Genomic DNA, 19,469 nt, shown 5'->3' with positions numbered 1-19,469 from the left:
AAGAAGTAAGCCTTTAACTGTTTTTAACTGTTTTTGTTTTATTTATTATTTTGAGCCTCTGTTGCCCAGGCTGGAGTGCAGTGGCAGGATCATAGCTCACTGCAGCCTCAACCTCTGAGACTCAAGCAATCCTTCTAACTCACTCTCCTGAGTAGCTGGCGATACAGGAGAGCGCCCCAAACCCAGCTAATGTTTTATGTTTTGTAGAGACAGTCTCACTATGCTGCCCAGGCTGGTCTTGAACTCCTGGGCTCAAGCAATCCTCCTACCTTGGCATCCCAAAATGGTGGATTACAAGTGTGAGCCACCACTCCCAGCCAACCATTTTTAATAGAAATCTCTGTGAAAGGATTTTACATTTCTCTGCCTTGTATAAAAAAGTGTATAGAATCTGAATTACTTTTTGTTGGTGATTCAAGAACAAAAGCCAATCATTTAGCAATTCTGAGCTATGCCTATTTTAGAATTTAATATTTTATCATAAAATAAATAATGCCAGTGTGACTTATATGCATAATTATGTCATACATGTGAATTATACACATATGTGTGTATAAAAAAATTAAATAATATACAGCTCAAGAAATAAAATATTAAGATCAGAGGCTTCCTTTGAACCCCTTTCCTGGATTCCATCCCCCACAAGGTATATGTTAAACATTCTCTTTCTTTTGTAAATAGTTTTTACCATATAAATATACACACACACACACGTATATATATTATATATACTCTCACACACACACACACATACACATACATAACCTTAAACAATACAGTTTCTACAAATTTATAGATTTTTATAATGAAATGAATCTGTACATTATTGTTGAATTGCTTTTTCCTTTGATATTTTTTAAAATTCACCCAACGTGGCTATGTATATCAATGTCATTCATTTTTGCTATTTTATTTGTATGTAGATATACCGTACTTTATATATCCATTCTACCACTATTAAACATTTTGGTTTAATTGAGATTTGTGCTATCAATACTACTACTATGAACACTCCTAAATATGGTTTCTGAATCTCTAGGGCAGTGGTTCTCAAACCTCATCATTAAACTATATTTCTTCTTGAGGGCTTATTTTTTGTTTAAGATATGATCTCACTCTGTCACCCAGGCTAGTGTGCAGCGGCACAATCTCAGCTCTCTGGAACCTCTACCTCCCAGGTTCAAGCCATCCTCCTGCCTCAGCCTCCCGAGTAGTTGGGACTACGGGTGTGCACCACCATGCCCAGCTAAATTTTTTGTATTTTTTGCAGAGACAAGGTCTTGCTATGTTGCCCAGTCTGGTCTCAAACTCCTGGATCAAGCAATCCACCTGCCTCACCAACCCCCCCGCCCTCCCCCACAAAGTGCTACGATTACAGGCATGAGCCACTGTGCCCAGCCGAACAGCATGTTCTAACACAGATTGCTGGCCCCATTCTCAGAGTTTCCAGATTGAAGTATGTCTGGAATGGGCCTTAGATTTTGTATTTCTAACTAGTTCTCAGATACTGATTGTCTGGGGATGACACTCTGAAAACCACTGCTCTAGGACGACGGTTTTCACACTTTTTGGTCTTAGGGTCCACTATTAGACAACCCCAAAAGGCTTTTGTTAACATGGGTTATAGATACAGATACTTTTATCTTATTAGAGACTAAAACTGATATATCTTTAAAACACATGAATACACAAGTACACATTTCATTAAGGTGTCAAAGCAATGACTTTATCATACTTCATACAGCTTCTAGAAAATTCCACTGTATCATTATAACAGAATGAGAATGAAAAAGGCAAATAATGAATAGAGCTCTGACCTCAAAAACTCCATGAAAAGATCTTGGTATTCCTCAGGGGTCCCTTAACCATATTTTGAGAACTAGTGCTCCAGGGTAAATATGTAGAAATGAAATTGATAAATCTAGGGTAGGTGGGTATATGTTCAAATTGACTCAGAGTGCCCCACCCCACACGTATCATTTTCCTTTCCATTTTTCTCCTCCTAGCCCCATCTTCACCCTGATCCTTTGACTGTTGTATATACCAGGGAGTTCCAAATCAAGTTTCACTTGCATGGGGTGGAGGGGATTAGATTAGAAAAATCTAAACAAACAACAAATAAAAACATATTAGGCTGGTTATAAACCAAGCATTTCATATTTTAGAAAAAGTTGTTTTATATTTGTTTACTGTGTAAGTGCAGAAGCCTTTCACCAGAAGTTAGTGATATTAGATTTAATACTTTAATCTTTGTATTATCATCTGCAACCTAGTAACTATAAAAGCTAGCACTCTACTAGCTACAGAGGAGTTTATTATGAATTATGCAAAGTAAGTTCAATGGCTGCAATGGCTATGCAATCTCACCTATCACAGTGCTCACTGGGAGAAGTGGTGGCAGAGGTGGTGCTGGTGGAGCTCCAGAAGGAGGAGGGACAGAAATGTTCTCTAATAAAATAGTTTATAATTCAGGTCAGAGTACAAGAAAAGAAAACTAAACATTCTGAAACAGCAAGAAAGTACAATGTATCGGAAAGGAAAAGAAAAAAGATACCCACATGTAAAGCATGCTCAAACGAATAAGAATTTTACTAGGTAAAATACCTGCCTTAACTAACAAATATGCCTGTTTTTATAAGTGGCTTTTTCTCCTTTTTTAAAAATATGCTTGAAAAGCTAAGAATTTTTTTTCCCAGCATTTTTCATTATCATACTTTAAAAATATACATTTTTAACAATATAAAAAGTTTCCATTTCATTTACTAAAAATCAAAGGGCTAATTTAATGCTCTCCAGGGAGTTCTTAAATTTTTATACTTTCTAAAAAGTAAAATAACTTTCCTATTTTAATCTTATTTTACATTTATTGCATTTTACTGAAATATATACTGAATATCATAGATAAATGTAGTAAAGTCACAAAATAAGCAAACACCACAGTATATACTGCCCCTCAAGGCAGCTCTTAGAAACATTCACCTTTATAAACACTGATTCTCCAGTTGGAGTATCATATAATACTGATTTGCTCTTGAAATAATAACTGCCATTGTTAACTAGTGCACTAGGCAAATACAGTCAGCCCTCCATATCCATGGGTTCCTCATTGATGGATTCAACCAACCATAGATTGAAAAGATTTCGGGGGGGAAAAAATGGATGGCTACATCTGTTCTGAACATGTGCAGACTTATTTTTCTTGTCACTATTCCCTAAACAATACAGTATAACTATTTAATTAGCACTTATATTGTATTAGGTATTATAAGTAATCTAGAGATGATTTAAAGAATATGAGAGGATGTGTGTAGGTTATATACAAACACTACACCAGTTTATCGAAAGGACTTGAGCATCCATGCATTTTGTTATCCATGGGGAACCCTGAAACCCATCCCCCATGGACACTGAGGAATAAATATATTTCTAAAGCAAAATGGCTAACAAAAAGTTGTTTAACAAAACTACTTAATATGCACCATATATAAGGAGAAACAGCTGGTGAAATACTAAAGACTCTAAAAAGCAATCTAAAAATATTGATAACTTTGTTATCAGCCTTTGTTGTAGCAACAATCACAAATTTAATAATTTTACTCAATACAACTAATTTATTTCAGCCTTCCACAAAAAAGCTCATAAATACTATCATGTGTTAAACATGGATTAATAAATAACACACCTGGTCCAATAGTGGGTGGGGAAGGTGTAGGCACAGCAATGGGAATGCCAATACTACTGCTACCACTGTTTTCTCGACTTCCACTTCCTCCACTACTTCCACTGGAAAAAAATAAAACCATTGTGAAAAAGCAGTTCTAGAGACATATTTTTAAAAAGCTGTAATCACCCAAGGCCACTAAATACTCCTTTTATGCCATATAGTCATCCTTCAGTATCCTTGGAGGATTGGTTCCAAGAACCCCCTTGGATACCAAAACCCACGGATGTTAAAGTCCTGCAGCTGGCTCTGCAGAACCAGCAGATATGAAAAGTTGGTCTTCCTTATCCACAGGTTCTGCATCCCATGAATACTATATTTTCAACCCAAGACTGGCTGACTCTGGGAATGCAACCTATCTGGAACCAATATAATGAAAACATAGTACTTAAAACCATCTCTGTTGAAATATTTATCACCAACAAAATCTTACAGTACAATGAGTCAACAAGTGTTTATTCAAAACCCACTATGAAGAGCAGTGAACAATGCAGTCATGAACACACTGTCTGAAGCTGCCTTTTTTCCCAACAAGGGCTTGGCAAGTTACAGCCTATGGGCTAAAACTGGTCCACTGCCCAATTTTTAATACCTGTGAGCAAAGAACATTTTCTAATCTTTTAACAGTTAAAAAAAAAATCAAGAGAAATAATATTTTCTAACACATTAAAATTATATGAAATTAGAATTTCAGTGCTATAAATAAAGTTTTACTGGAACACAGCCACATTCATTTACGTATTGTCGATGGCTGCTTTTGTGCTACAATGACAGATCTGAGTAATTGCATCAGAAACCATATGGCCCACAAATCCTAAAATATTGACAATCTGGCCCTTCAAAGAAAAAGTTTGCTGATCCCCATTCTAACAGAATCAGCTCTTGAAAAAAGAAATATACCTTATTGGCAAATAAGCCTAACATCTAATGAACAACACTTAATAACTGCTTGTTGAATATGATTGAACTATGCTTCCACTGTACAGAAGAACCATACTTTGGTCCAATAGTTCAACAACAACAAAGAGAACAATTTTGTTTCGCAATGAACCTGACCTGATACAGAATTTGCAGCTATCAACTTAACAATTTGTTTACTAACAGTGGCAAATATCACTTACCTAGCATCTTGCATCTTGATATACCCTATTTAGTGGAATTCCCATAAATCATTTTGATAAGTTATCTCTCATTTACCAACCTAAGAGTGAAGGTAAAAGAGAGGTTCCCTGCCCAAGTTATTAAGTGAGAGAGAAAACTGAAGAATAAAACAAATTAGGGTATATAATAAATTTATCTGGTTTTATAAAGCACTCAAAAATTGAAGTGGCTACATTTTGGGGGAAGAAAGTCAAGGCAGTAACTGGGAAGGAGCATGAGGGGGTTTCTGGGTTGCTGGTAATGTTCTATTTTCTGATCTGGGTGATGGTTATATGAGTGTGTGTCCATCCATCAAGCTGCATACTTAATAAAGTAGATACTTTTCTGAATGCTTATTATACTCCATAACTAAATTTTTAAAAACCCACTGCATAGTTTTTAGGACATTTAAAAATAATAAATACAGTAACATATTCTAGTAGACTGATTCTCTTAATAAACTCTCCCTCAGATTTAAGCTCAATCTTCTTTCCTTCAATCTCTGAAAGTTTAAATCATGTTGCATAATTCCTATAATATTAAATCTTTTCTCCAAAAGTATTTGAGTGGTTTGCCTTGAACTTTTTTGAAAGAACATTTTAAAACATTCTTTAGTCTTGAACCAAATATATATCTGTACTGCTATTAAAAGGAGGAAATACAAATAATCCATTAATAGTACAATGAATGTTATTAAAATCTTTTAAAAAACACAGAAGTTATAACACAAACTTATAGGAACACATATAATATTATGCCACCAACTTTTACATTTGGTATTAGCATTAGAGTGGCACTTCACCTTTACTCAGCACCTTCACAGGAGTTTGACACCAGTCAGTAACACCCACTTCAGAGATGTTCAGATACTCAACCTGAAGGCTTACCTGTGTGTCCTTGGTCTCTGATTTAAAGATGCTGTCCTGCCTGGACTATGCTGACTTCCAAGCCTAGCAGGACTCGTCATATAGTCATTAGGAACTGTTGGGGGTTTAACAGGTTCCAAGGTTTTATAAGGAGTATTCCGTCTAAAGAAGCATAGTGGAGAAAGGAATAATGAATTAAAAAGATAAACTAGTATTTTTCCCAAAAACATGTGAGTCTCCCTTTGTGACAATATATACCCGGATTTAAAAAAATAATAATAAAGTTGGTAGTTTTAAAAAATATTCCTCACTGGGATATATGAATTTTGTTACTTTAACATACAAACTAAAATTTGTTACCTTTTCTTACAAAAAACATAGGAAAGGGTCATTTAAAGTCCTAACCTTATTTCTAAAAATTATGGTTATAATTTTTTTAATGCTCAGTAACACGAAACTTTAAAAAGTACATTATTCTTAGCTCAGTCACCCATAAGCCACTGTTCTTTAAATAGGAAGCTAAAATTTATTTACATAGGAAGCTGCAACTTATTCCTACCTCAACATGGCAATAAATGGAGACGTACATTCTGATCATTAATTTCTCAATAAATGATTTTAACTTTTCAGTTTAATAACTTCATGGGTTTTTTTCAGGGGGAAAGGGTTTAATGAATAAAAATGAAAACTAAGACTTTCTTAAAAGAAGACTGAGTGCTGAACAACCCCTCCACCAAAAAGCAAGAAATTCAATATAATATTTCCAGTGTTAAAAATAATCTTAAAGAAATGTAATGCCTTGGCAAGTATTCACTATATTTAGTACACTGAGAATTAGGAAGGAGAAGCCACTGTTATCTTTTCTACTAGTCCAACTGGCTTTCCCATGGAGCTACTCTAGTATGAAGAGGCCTAAGATTACCAGCACAAGTAGAGTTACATATAAAACGCATACTTTTCAAAAGTAAAGAGTCTGTAAGTCTCAGATGCCACATAACAGGGGAAACAGAAGAGCTGTGGACTAGTAAGTCATACGGCACAAAAGTAAACCACTAGTCAAAGTTCTATAATGTAGATATTATAAACACATGCAAAGGTACCATTTGGAATAGGCTAACCATTCCATTTAAAACAAGTCAGATTTATATTTTTTAAAAATTAAATGACAAAAAAATAAATAATACTATATATATACACATATTAAAACTTTCCTGGTACAGAATATAGAGAATATTACAGAGCAGTCAGATTCATTTGGGATTCTGTTCAGGAAAACGGGAATTAAAGTGAATTTGTAAAAGGTAGTGTCACATACAGAGGGTAGTATGGCAAGGATCCCATACACTTACTTAAGTCACAGAAACACCTTTTCCTTTAGCATATGAATTCTTTCGTAAAACCTAGTTGAATTCTTACCCCAGTGTTCCCCGGCCTGACATGGGAGGACTTGGCGGTTTCTGAGTAGGAGGATTTGTTCTCGACAGTGTGCCAGTTCTTGCAGGCTGGTTATTTCCATGCTAAGATGTGGAAAGAAATGCTTTTATTTTTATATCAAATTGTTCTCTTGGTGTTTTAACACCATGTATTATTTTTTTTAATATCAGAATGTGAATTAAGGATTCCCAGACAGTCTGAATAAAGACTTTGGTACCACAGTTTAAAAAGTCAAGAAACCGCTTGCACTTGGTTTTTCCTATCATTTTATGCCATTCATATCAAATTGTAGCAAAATACAGGTAAAATGACTGGATTTCATATTTTATTGTTAAACATGTTCACTGAGATCAAACTTATCTGCATTCAAACGCTGGGTTTCCTAAAATTTTTGAAATGTGTGCATAAACTATAGATCTTACTTGTCAATTTGCTCAAATACCCATCAGAAAAATAATCTTCGTCCTGACAATTCAGTAACAAAGTCACATATGATGTCTGGGAAACCTCCTAATTGTAAGTCAATGAAAGCAAGGCAACTATCGAAAAATGAGCAAAGCAATAAATGTTAGCAAAATTAATGTTCCTATATAAATGTAGATGTCAATATATCTTTGATATATTAACACAGCCAAGCTAAATATTGCTTATTTGAACTGAATTTGAGTATATTTAATCTACATAAATCCTACAGGGAAAAGCAGACAGACATAAGAAGAGTTTTCACATTTTAGTGGCTCTGCAGCCTCTATCAATATAGAGGAAATACTGTGGATCAAATAAGTAATGTCTCTTACCTTGGCTTTTAGCCACTTTACGTTGGCAAAAAAAGGGGGGGAAAAGTAGACATTAATGCTAGGTAAGTTATATCTGATAGGACAGGTTTAATATTTACAGTTATTCAATTCATGTTAACAAGCTTTCTTCCATCCATGTTTCAAATACTTTGTAAAGAAAAAGATATCCATAAGTACTGGGGAAATACTCATGTGTTTCATGTATTTTTCATAAGAATTATATTCATAAGGAAACCATCACTTAATTATTCCAATCTCATGCAGGCTCAATGATTGTTTAAGTCAGTATTTTATCCTATGAAACTAATTCAACTGAATCACAGATGATTAAAAAAATACATTCATTTAAATACAAACACCATAACCCATTAGATGTAAAGCTATTTTAACATATCGGTACATGAGACCTAACACTTTACTGGATAATGAATGTTTAAGTATGAGTGAATATTTATTACTTCAATGGTAATATAGTTTAAAAAGTGGTAAACTGCAAATGCTAAAATTCAAAACCACAGATTGCTTTCAAAAATGAAAAAACTACCTTGTACCTCAATGTTTAAAAACAAACTCATCATGCACAGTGGTAACTTAGCCAGATTCTAACTAAGAAATAAACTCCAGAGACTCTGGAAAACCCTCTCATTCCTAGCTTCTGAACCCCAATCCTGAGCAGGTCAACGCTAATAGGAAGCTCTAAGTAGCTTTAGTTCTAATTTTTCTTCTGAGCCAGTTAAGTCAAAATTCAAAGTTGAAGAAACGTTGTTTTGATCCTAAAGGCTGCTTCTATTAAAGCTGACTACCCTACATAACATGAAACAATGTGTAGAGTCCTAAAGCATCACTACTTGTACAATGCCATTTTAAAAAAAACTTCATGCTTTAGAGTCTAAATTTTTTATAGATTTGGGGGCTTCAAGTTTTGTTTTTGTTTTTTTAAATAATATCTGACATTCTCAATAAGTAACTACCATTTCTCAGGCAATAATTAAAGGAAATCATCCAAAGGAGAGATGTGCTATCTCTCGAAAACATTCTCATTTATAGAAACGGTGTCAGAAATTTGGTATACTTCAATGTTTGTTTAAGATGATACTGCTCATTTCTTTCTGGAAACAACATCTGGCACCCTCCCTAACCATGACATTTCACACCTAGAGAATGAAATTCGAGTAACATTATTAGGATCCTTGAAGATAAAATAAACTAATGTATACTTTAGTATCTGTACTGCAGCATATGCTATACATGTATAGTATATACTTATATACTAATGTAAATCTAACATGTATACATTATAATACATTAAATACTATCCTAAATAAAATAACTAAGAAAATATTCTAAATATGCCCACATATCTTCCTTCATTTGTCATTTCAAGTGGATAAGAAACAAAAGACACAGCATTTAAGTATAAGTTGGTCCCAAATGGAAAGAATAAAAGAAGAATCAGATTTGGAATGAAAATTCTACTTGAACCCTGTGCTACTACTATGCAATGGTGGAAGCTTTAACCTCTTATGGAGTTCAACCTCCTCTATTGAGTGTGATTAGATATGTAGATGTGTCAGTGTTGGGGAGTGTTACTAGGAAACAACCTCTATATCTTACAGCTCAAAATACTGATGATATATTTGTCAGAAATCTATAAAATTATTTCATTTAAATATTCCCAAAACATATCCAAAATGAAACTGTTTTTTAATTCCTTAAGATCTCATTTCAGGCTAGGCATGGTGGCTCACGCCTATAACTCCCAGCACTGTAGGAGGCCAAGGAGGATGGACTGCTTGAGCCCAGGAGTTTGAGACCAGCCTGGGCAACACGACCAAACCCTGTCTATTGAAAAATAAAAAATAAAAAATTAGCCAGGCATAGTGGTGCACACCTATAATCCTAGCCACTCAAATGGCTGAGGAGGGAGGATCACTTGAGCCTGGAAGGTTGTGAGCTGTGATTGAGCTATTGCACTTCAGTGAGACCCTGACTCTTTTAAAGTCTCACTTCATTTCCTTAACATTTACATTTATGGATGAGTAACTTTACCATTTGTCTGGAATCTGTTTGAAATTCCCTTTGATTCCTCCCCATCTTCTAAGTACATCATAGTTTTGTATGTCATAGGTACTAAATGTCTAAAGCTAATTCTTTTTTTTTTTGGAGACAGAATCTGCCTCTGTTGCCAAGGCAGGAGTGCAATGGTGCAGTCTTGGCTCACTGCAACCTCATCTCCTGGGTTCAAGCAATTCTCATGCCTCAGCCACCCAAGTAGCTGGGAATACAGGTGTGCACCACTATGCTTGGCTAAATTTTGAATTTTTAGGAGACGGTGTTTTGTCATGTTAGCCAGGCTGGTCTCGAACTCCTAGCCTCAAGTGATTCTCCTGCCTCAGCCTCCCAAAGTGCTGAGATCACAGGCATGAGCCACTGTGCCCAGCCAAAGCTAATTCTTTCTTTGAAATGATTTTTAAATCACTCCTCTGCTTTATAAAATTAAAATTTTTTAAGATCATTCTTATGTAAATATTATAAAGCTTTAGTTTCTACATTGTTTTTTAAAAAAAAATTAATCAGAAAGCTGAGACCATTAGTGCTAAGATGGCTCCAGCATTCTGAGTTCCTACTTAGGCAAACCAAAACACAACTTAGAGTAACTTAATCAGAAACCTCCAACCTCTAACTAGGAACTTTACTAATCAGAAACCACAATTAACTTCTAACCAATCAAATATTTTGCTTGTCTTGCTGCCTTGAACCTCCTCCTGCTTCACGTCTCCTATGGTCTGAAGCTGCCCAATTCATGAATCAGTGTAGACTCAAATTCCAAAAAAATTTAACATAACTAGTTTATCTTTTAAGACCAATAATAAAATCTAACAACTCCTAGATCACATAATCTTTTGAGGCTTAAAAACAAGCACACAAACACATACTAATCCAATCATACCTTGGTATCAAGAAGGCTTGGTTCCAGGACCCCCATGGATACCAAAATCCAAGGATGTTCAAGTCCCTCATATAAACTGGTGTAGTATTTGCATATAACCATCACTACCCTCCAGTATACTTTACATCATCTCTAAATTACTTACAATAGCTATTACAAGGTAAATACTATGTAAATAATAGTTACATTCTATTTAGTTGTATTCTTTTTATCCTTGTATTGTCCTTATATTTTTTACTCTTTTTCTTTCTGGAAATTTTTTTATCCAAGGTTGGCTGAATCCACAGATGCAAACATAGGGCCAACTACATATAAAAAGTCCTTTGTAAATTATGATCCAGGCTGTTAATTATTAGTGTTCATCAAAATAAATGCAAATTTCTCTGTTAGGCATTCAAGCCTTCCCTATTCTACCTTCTTCTCAAACCTTGTGCTCACTTACAAAGACCATCTTCTTTTCATTCTACTTTATGAATACATTCTGGTAGTTTCTCTATGCTGGGATTCTCTTACACATACCTTATTATTATTCCCAAATATCAAACCAGATTTACTTTGGGACATTTTGCGTATTTTAAAATTCGTATTAAATTAACATATACCATTTATTTTACAGCATAAAATGCATTAACACAGTAAATACTATTTAAATAAAACCCAGGTATATTTAAATGCAAATACCTAAACACTAAAATTTACATCATAAAATAAGAAAATACAAAGGAATAGTAATCTTGCAGTATGGCGATCTTAAGCATAAAGCCTAATAGCTGTAAGAAAAATATTAATATATTTAGATATAATTTTTAAAATTCTCTAAGTATATTTTTTAAATACCAAAACATCAAAGTCAAAAGCCAAGCAGCAATATGAGTAAGTATTTGCCAATACACAACAGGCTACTCTCTTTAAACAGAAAAAAGAAAAAAAAAAAGCTTTTACCAGTAAGAAAACAAATGTCTAAATAGAAAAGTGGGCAAAAGACACAAAAATAATTCAAAAGCTGTAAGCAGTGCCTCTCTATACACAAAACACTAATTTTAAAATAAACTTAAACTTTTCCTCCTAATAATTTTGACCTGGCATGTGTTCATTAACTACTACCAAATTTCTACCTTCACACAACTCTACAATGCTCTGGAAATACTTAAGCCAACAATAATTCTTTAGAGAGAACACAAAACTAAGAAAATAAAGCGACATTAAGACTACTGGGAGAAAGTAATTGTGTGTATGTGCATATTTTTCAGTCAAAGAGACAAACTAAAGACAAATATGCCAAATAATCAGCTTCTAAAGTATATTCTTCTCACAGACCATGCACCTTCATCCCTACCCAAAAATATATTTCAAAAATAGCCTGCACAACAATGTGAGTGGACTTAATGTCACAGAACTATACACCTAAAAAGAGTTAAATGGTCATTTTATGTATGTATATCTTACCATAATAAAAAAAAATCTAATAGCAAAAAACAACCCCTTCCATCTAATGTATCCATATTATGGCTAGAAAGCAGATTGCCAAAATTCACATTCATATACTTTCAGCATATATCATGTTGTTTATACCTCCCACTTACATATATACAATGAAATAGTTAAATTTTCTTACCCAAAACTTCCTTGTAAAATTTGGATTCGTCTTAGCTAAGTACTATGTCTTGAACTGTTAAACACAATTACTAGTTGAGAGATGAGGTAATGGAAGATATTCACCACTAAGATAATGACAGAAAAAAATTTTAAATTAACGTGTATTGCTTTGGTAGGAATAATAATCAAGGTGAAGCAAAATGTGGAGAAATGAGTGTGATTGTGTTTGTGCACGCGTGTGTTCACGTATACAGGTATATAGGTATACATATATGCATGCATGCATGCATGCACATATCCTTTTTCGTTAAATCCCAAAGTGGGCAGTAACACAAAAGACATTTTCCCCAGATTCTCAAAACTCCAGCCCCAGAGTTCAGTCTAGTTTAAAGCACCTTGAATTAAAACTGAATTTCAACTCTCATACAATCCAAGCCACATCCCTGGATAAAAATACAGGAAAAAAACAAGCAGTCTCCTCTACATTTGCAAAGTGTTTCAATTTTACATACAATTTCCAGACATGAAAGGTGAAGAGGAGATTCCAACAGTCTCAGAGAGGAATAGAATAAAGGTCAGTGCTGTCAGCTACACTCCTCTCTCAACCAGGAATCCCAGAAAAGCCGGAATGCAACAGATTCAGCAACAGCACCTGTCTGACAAATCAGCTAGGACAAGCTTCAAGATTCTAGCTGACTCCTTAAAAACTTATAAAATATTATGAAGACCGGAATAAAAATCAAATAGTCCTATTGGAAAGGAACTACCAAATTTCAAAGGAATGGTTTATCCTGAGCAGAAACAGCTAAAGAATTTAGGTCATTCCAAATGCTTTCGAAATGACCTATAAATACCAAAACACTGACACACTACAGGTATCCTTCAAGATCAGCTAATTTTGCTATGCTTAGAAATGAACATAGGCAACACATCATCTCTCTCCTGAAAATCTGTGGGGGTTTTTTTGTGGGGGAAGTCTGGGGGGAGTTAAGACAAAATTCCATACAATTTTCATTTTTTAATAAGTTGCTGGAATTATATATATATATATATATATATATACACACACACACACACACACACACACACACAGGTATACAAATATATATACACATTTAGGAATGACAGGATAAAAGTATTTATAAATTATCTTCTAAAGTGATTTTGAAAAGCCTGTAGACTTTTAAATATTCAGCAGTGAAAGACAGACACGGCATTCACAACACAAATGGATATTAGTCTAGGATCTATGGCTTAATTAACAACCATTTCAAGTTTTAATATCATTTTTAATATAGCCTATTTCACTGATAAAATTGCACCCCAATCTTAGTAAAATGCATATTAAATATTGTATGAAAATTATAATCCTAGTTGCTAAAGAGAATCTATTAATTATCTTTATCACAATATTTCCTATCCAAAATATTTACTGGATATGCAAATTAGTGTGTTAACGTAATATAAAATGCTTACCTTGACACCATGGCCCACATCATCCAGAACTGTGTAATCGATAGGTTTCCGAATATACCTTACAGGGCGCTCCATATTCGCAGGTGCTATTATTTTGTGAGTTCTTGATGTATTCTTATTTGTTGTCAAAATACCAATCTCTCTTCGAGCCACTTTCTCTTTATGAATATCCACAGTCTATATTTTAAATTTGAACAAAGCAAGAAAACATTATTTGGCATAATATATTTTCTATCTACATACATTGGACCATATTTAGGGTGGACCATAGGACTGTTCCACATGTCTCTTTTCCAGTGAATACTATTAAATTATACTAGACTAAAAGCAGAGAATATTTAATGGTGGTTTAAAGCACCAACTAATATAATGGATTTGATTCTAAAACAACCCTCTAGAAAGCAGCTTTGTTTCCAAATAATTTGGTATGTGGGCCAGGCATGGTGGCTCACGCTTGTAATACCAGCATTTTAGGCCAAGGCAGGTGAATTGCTTCAGTTCAGGAGTTCAAGACCAGCCTGGGCAACATGGCAAAACTCTGTCTCTACAAAAAATACAAAACAGCTAGGCATGGTGGCACACGCCTGTGGTCCCAGCTACTAGCAACATGAAGTGAGGGGATCGTTTGAACCTGGGAGGCTGAGGTGCAGTGAGCTATGATTGTGCCACTGCACTCCAGCATGGGCGACAGAGAGAGACCCTGTCTCCAAAAAAAAAAAGACTTGGTATGTGTAGAAAGAGAAAGTTGTCCTGGTATGAACAGCTGACACTTTATTTATTCAGTGTGATGCAAACCACCACCCCCACAAAAAGAAAGTAATTACAACACAATGAGGCAAGTATTAAATTACTATAAAGGTGCTGAGAACAAGACAACTAGATTGAAAACAGTTCATTTAAAGGCTTTACAGAGTGGGTAGGTTTCAAAGGATAAACAAGAGTCAAGAGGGAGATATAAAAAATATTAAAGGCAGAGAGAATAACATCCTCTAGACAAAGGCCTAAGAGAGAAAAATGGTAAGAGCAGATATAAACTGTCAACAAGCAGCCTAGACACCTGTTTGGTACAGCCTACCTAGGACTGGCCTACAAGACTTTTTAAAAATATTTTTTTTATTTGGTTGCCACCTTAAAACTGGATGCTAGCCAGCACATGAGAAATAATTTTACTACTGCTCAACAACTTAAAATCTGGCTTAATAAGGAACTGATGACAAATTTAAATTGAGTGACATGATCACTTTTGCATTTTAAGAAGATCCCACTAGCAGAGGTACTGAAGATAGAACAAGACCACAGAAAGTTAAACCAGTTAGGGGGCAATTACGGTAGTTTAGGTAAGACAAGGCCAGGATATGAACTGAAGTAGGAAAAAGAAAGGTACTCCCAGGGAAAAGAAAAGAAGAAAGGTACTCCCAGGGAAAAGAAAAGCTCAATGTTATGCTTGAACCAAATCTATTACAAGTCTGTTTTATTTCATCAGAACTTTTTAATTGAGAAATAACTTGTAATCAAAAATGCTATCCCAATTTCAAAACAAGATAGAGACAACTCTCCATGAGTATCTATCATTTCTGTACATCTTGTGAGAAGATGTACTGACTCCTTTTGTTCTGGATGTTTATAGAGTAAACAGCCTTAGAAAATATAGCATTTCCTTGGAAAGCAAAAGGCAAGTTTGCTTATTGCCCAATATAATAAAGTTAATGTAACTGTAACTCTCCAGGAGGAAGGTTTTCTGCCCATTATAAAAGATGTGGTCCCCTAAGTTGAGAGTCATTTTTCTCTAATGCACACAACTGTGTATGCAGGCATCACCTGGCTCTTTGCAGTACCCTGTAGAAACTGGGGCTGTTTTCTAGCACAAATGCTGACACTTTGGCTACTATTGCCGTGAGTAATGATGTCCTTTGTCTCTGACCCAGGAGTCTCCTGGCTTCCAACAGAATCCATGAAATTGTGGTAGGCTAACTCATTAGTTAACAAGGATAAATCTCAGGACTGTCACAATTTTTGATAGTTTTGGCAATAAAAATAGAATGCTGACAGGGACAAAGATTTCTAGAAATGGAAGGAAAGGTCAGTTAGCAGAAATTAAGAAAAGTTCATGAGAATCACTGCCAACATGTTGACCAAATTGTATGCTCAACCAAGCAATGAAAGATCCTCCACTTTACTGTCTGTTAATGAGGCTGAAATGAACAGAAAGTTTCAGGATAGTACCAGGAAGTAGGCAGATTCAAAGACAACAGCCTGAATGATGCCGCCCTGATGTCTGTCAATACTCATGCAGATGGGAGGACTTCCTTATCAAGCTGACAGTCAGCCTCGGCAGGTCTGCCTCATGAAAAACTAGGACTAAGATTTGTCTGGAAGAGGGAGAGGGGGGCACATAAGGTTCTGTTTCCTTTCGGCAACAGTTACAGAGACATGTATCTACACTGAGTCTGAAAGTAAGGGCTGGGCGCAGTGGCTGGCTAGGTGCAGTGGCTCACTCCTGCAATCCTAGAAATTTGGGAGGCCAAGGCAGGCAGATCACTTGAGGTCAGAAGTTTGAAACCAGCCTGGCAAACATAATGAAACACCCTCTCTACTAAAATACAAAACAATTAGCCAGGCGTGGTGGCGAGCACCTATAACCCCAGGTATTTGGTAGGCTGAGTCAGGAGAACTGCTTAAACCCGGGATGTGGAGGTTGCAGTGAACTGAGATCGTGCCACTGCATTCCAGCCTGGGTAACAGAGCAAAACTCTGTCCAAAAAAAAGGAAAAGGAAAGGAACAGAATGGAACGGAACAGAATGGAACAGAAGAAAATTTGCAACCACTATGGGCAGAGTCAAACAAATCTTCAGAACTTGGACTAGTTTGCTTGGAAGATGAGGGGCATGTGGTTATATTGCTCAGATATGTAGTGCTTGTTAAAGAAGAATAGCATTTTGCCGGCTATCTCAGTGCTCAGCTCCTACTGCAGTCTATCTTGTCAACTTTCAATCCTTTCAAGATGATTGGAAATGGCCTCATGATTTTCTGGTGGTGTAACTTGTTCACTACAAGAAACCTTGACACTCCCGGGGAAATTTCCCTGAGACAAATTCCTTTGGACACCAACCAGTCTACAGGCTCCTACTATACTAGACTGGGTTTAAAATGCAGATCAAGGTGATTCATTGGAGAATCAGAAACTAGCTCAAAGAATCTGGATAATTCTTGCTATCAGTCCTGCAGCCTTAGAAAACTCTAGTAGCCCTATTATTGAAATCAAGCAAGAATTTAAGAGATGTTTTCTTGACGTTATCTTAACAATGGAGCAGCAAAGAGCCTACGTTAAGGTAGACTCCTAAAAAATGATGTGACCATGCAGATCAAGCCCAAGTCAGCCAAAAGGTACAAAACCCATTTCCCACCCCCACCAGAAAGCAACACACCTGTAGCTGTTTGATCAAGGTGTTCCCAAACAGAAACAGATAATGTCCATAATGATGACCTTTTTTGTGTGTATAAGACAAGGTCTCGCTCTGTCACCCAGGCTGGAGTGCAGTGGCACAATCACGGTTCACTGCAATCTTCAAATTCTTGCACTCAAGGGATCCTCCCATCTCAGCCTCCTGAGCAGCTGGGACAACAGGTGCATGTCACCATGCCAGGCTAATTTTTTTAAATATAATTTTTAGTAGAGACAAAGTCTCACTCACGATGTTGCCCATGCTGGTCTCAAACTCCTGGGCTCAAGCAGTGATGATCTTGCACAGAATACAGGGTTTTGGCTGGACCAAAATTACTGCAGGTTTATTTGACTGATCAGCACTCAGCTATAGCACCACTCAAAACTGAAAGCAAATGTCTCTTGTTCACTAGTGCAAAGCTACTCTCTCCCATCCTCCCTCATACCTCAACCTCAACTGCTTTACAAAGAAAGATGATTAGGAGTGGGGCCTAGTTCTCCAAGTTCCCAAAGAAGACTGAAGACCACACACACCTAGTTATGCTACATAACTTTGGGGAGACCACAGACCCAACATTTTATTTCTCTGTTGGATACAGGAGCCCAAGGTACCTTCACACCCCTCCTGTGGAAGAATAAGTTACCTCCTTCCAACTGCTGAGGTCAGAATAGGATTCAAAATGGGGAAGGGAAACCACTGTGACCTTTTGGATGGGGCTCTTTGAATCATTCAATGTACTACTCTTTGTGGCTTCCACTGCTGAGTCTATAAGCGGTATTGATATTTTACATGCCTGGACTGTGAGTGTTCATAAGCTCCAGAGGAGACTGTGCTCACTGTGAAGAACTCATGCAGAAAGGCTTAGAGCCCCACATCCTTATGACCCATTTGCATACAAGTCTGTGCACAGATGACTTTTCTGACTAGAGCCTCTGCCAAGAGGAACAATCTCTTCTGGAGGTGACTCTTGGGTTTGGATTCAATGCCTCCCTGACGTAGCTACTAGGTATGTCTCTTGAAAAGATTCCCATTTGGGAATGAGTCAACTCAAATGCAATGACTAACAAGGTGGGAAAGGCCCAACAAGCCTCTCTCATCAAATGGAAGTGGCATATTCAAGAATGCAGCCAGTCTGGCCCCTACAGCATCTCAGCTTTACATGAAAAAGTAGCCGCTTCTCCCTTAGAAAAGGTCCGATACTGCATTCTGCCACCTAAACCAAATCTGCTAGCTCAGTAAGGCCCTTAATTCACAGAGGTTCCCTAAATGCCTGGGCCTGGCTCACTGGGCCTGATTCAACTAAGCTGAGACCCTGTGGTGCCCAGTGGACTACAAACTCCAGTGCCCATGACACAGGCCTGAAAATGGGTGTGGTTGCTTTGTTCCATGGGCAAAACTCAAGGACATTCTCACAGATCTGGCCAATATTCTCCTGGAAAACCTTGTTATATTTCTACTGACTTTCAGGCTATTAACAACAGCCTAGCTATTTGGTCTGCCACTTGGAAAACTACAGAATGACATATTTAAGACTGTCCATAAACCATGGAGATCAATTGTAGTTGCTGATGAAACCATCTGGGTCACTAATATAGATGTTTTCAGTAAGGGTCCATTGTCTGATGAGACCAATTATAATCAAGCTATTGATCAAGCTGCACAGTTGAGACTGCTACCACTGTCGCTGGATCCATCATCATACCAGACACAGCAACACATCTATCATCATAGAGCGGATACACAGTAAAAGACTCTATGTTCCTGATGCAGAGGCTGCCACCTCATCCTAGACTTGTGAGTCCTGGAAAAGGACTCATTTGTCTCATGGTGAGAGGAACCACATCACATGCTACTGGCAGATTGGTTGCATGAGACCTTTGACAACATTCTTAGGCTATCAGTGATGCCTCACTGTTGATGACACTTTTCCTGGGCCTGGTACTGCTATTCCAGTTCAATCAGCTGACTCCAGCCACACTACTGTGGTCCTTGACACTAATCTGCATCCTGGTTTTATTTTCCACATCATTTGCTTTTTATAACAA

At 36.4% G+C, this 19,469-nt stretch overlaps 1 protein-coding gene across 18 annotated transcripts in view; it reads right to left on the bottom strand.

Moving 5' to 3' along the window:
• The window catches only part of ABI1 (abl interactor 1), a 123,667-nt gene that overhangs the window by 14,642 nt on the left and 89,556 nt on the right, over positions 1–19,469 (bottom strand). For 6 of the 18 annotated variants that reach the window (XM_032243830.1, XM_032243837.1, XM_032243832.1 and 3 more), the window contains exons 3-7: positions 13,981–14,157; positions 7,959–7,973; positions 7,144–7,244; positions 5,749–5,889; positions 3,683–3,783 (exon numbers count right to left, since the gene is read on the bottom strand). In XM_032243830.1, the coding sequence (XP_032099721.1) occupies positions 3,683–3,783; positions 5,749–5,889; positions 7,144–7,244; positions 7,959–7,973; positions 13,981–14,157 (535 nt within the window). Of the gene's footprint in view, positions 1–2,367; positions 2,449–3,682; positions 3,784–5,748; positions 5,890–7,143; positions 7,245–7,958; positions 7,974–13,980; positions 14,158–19,469 lie in introns of all 18 variants that reach the window. The other 12 variants (XM_032243835.1, XM_032243839.1, XM_032243840.1 and 9 more) reach the window with 3 other exon arrangements.

The sequence above is a fragment of the Sapajus apella genome, unplaced genomic scaffold (assembly GCF_009761245.1).
Source record: "Sapajus apella isolate SASKATOON/1434 unplaced genomic scaffold, GSC_monkey_1.0 scaffold53, whole genome shotgun sequence".
Taxonomy (NCBI): domain Eukaryota; kingdom Metazoa; phylum Chordata; class Mammalia; order Primates; family Cebidae; genus Sapajus; species Sapajus apella.
Note: the sequence above shows the minus strand (reverse complement) of the source record. Positions and strands in the feature narration are given on the sequence as shown.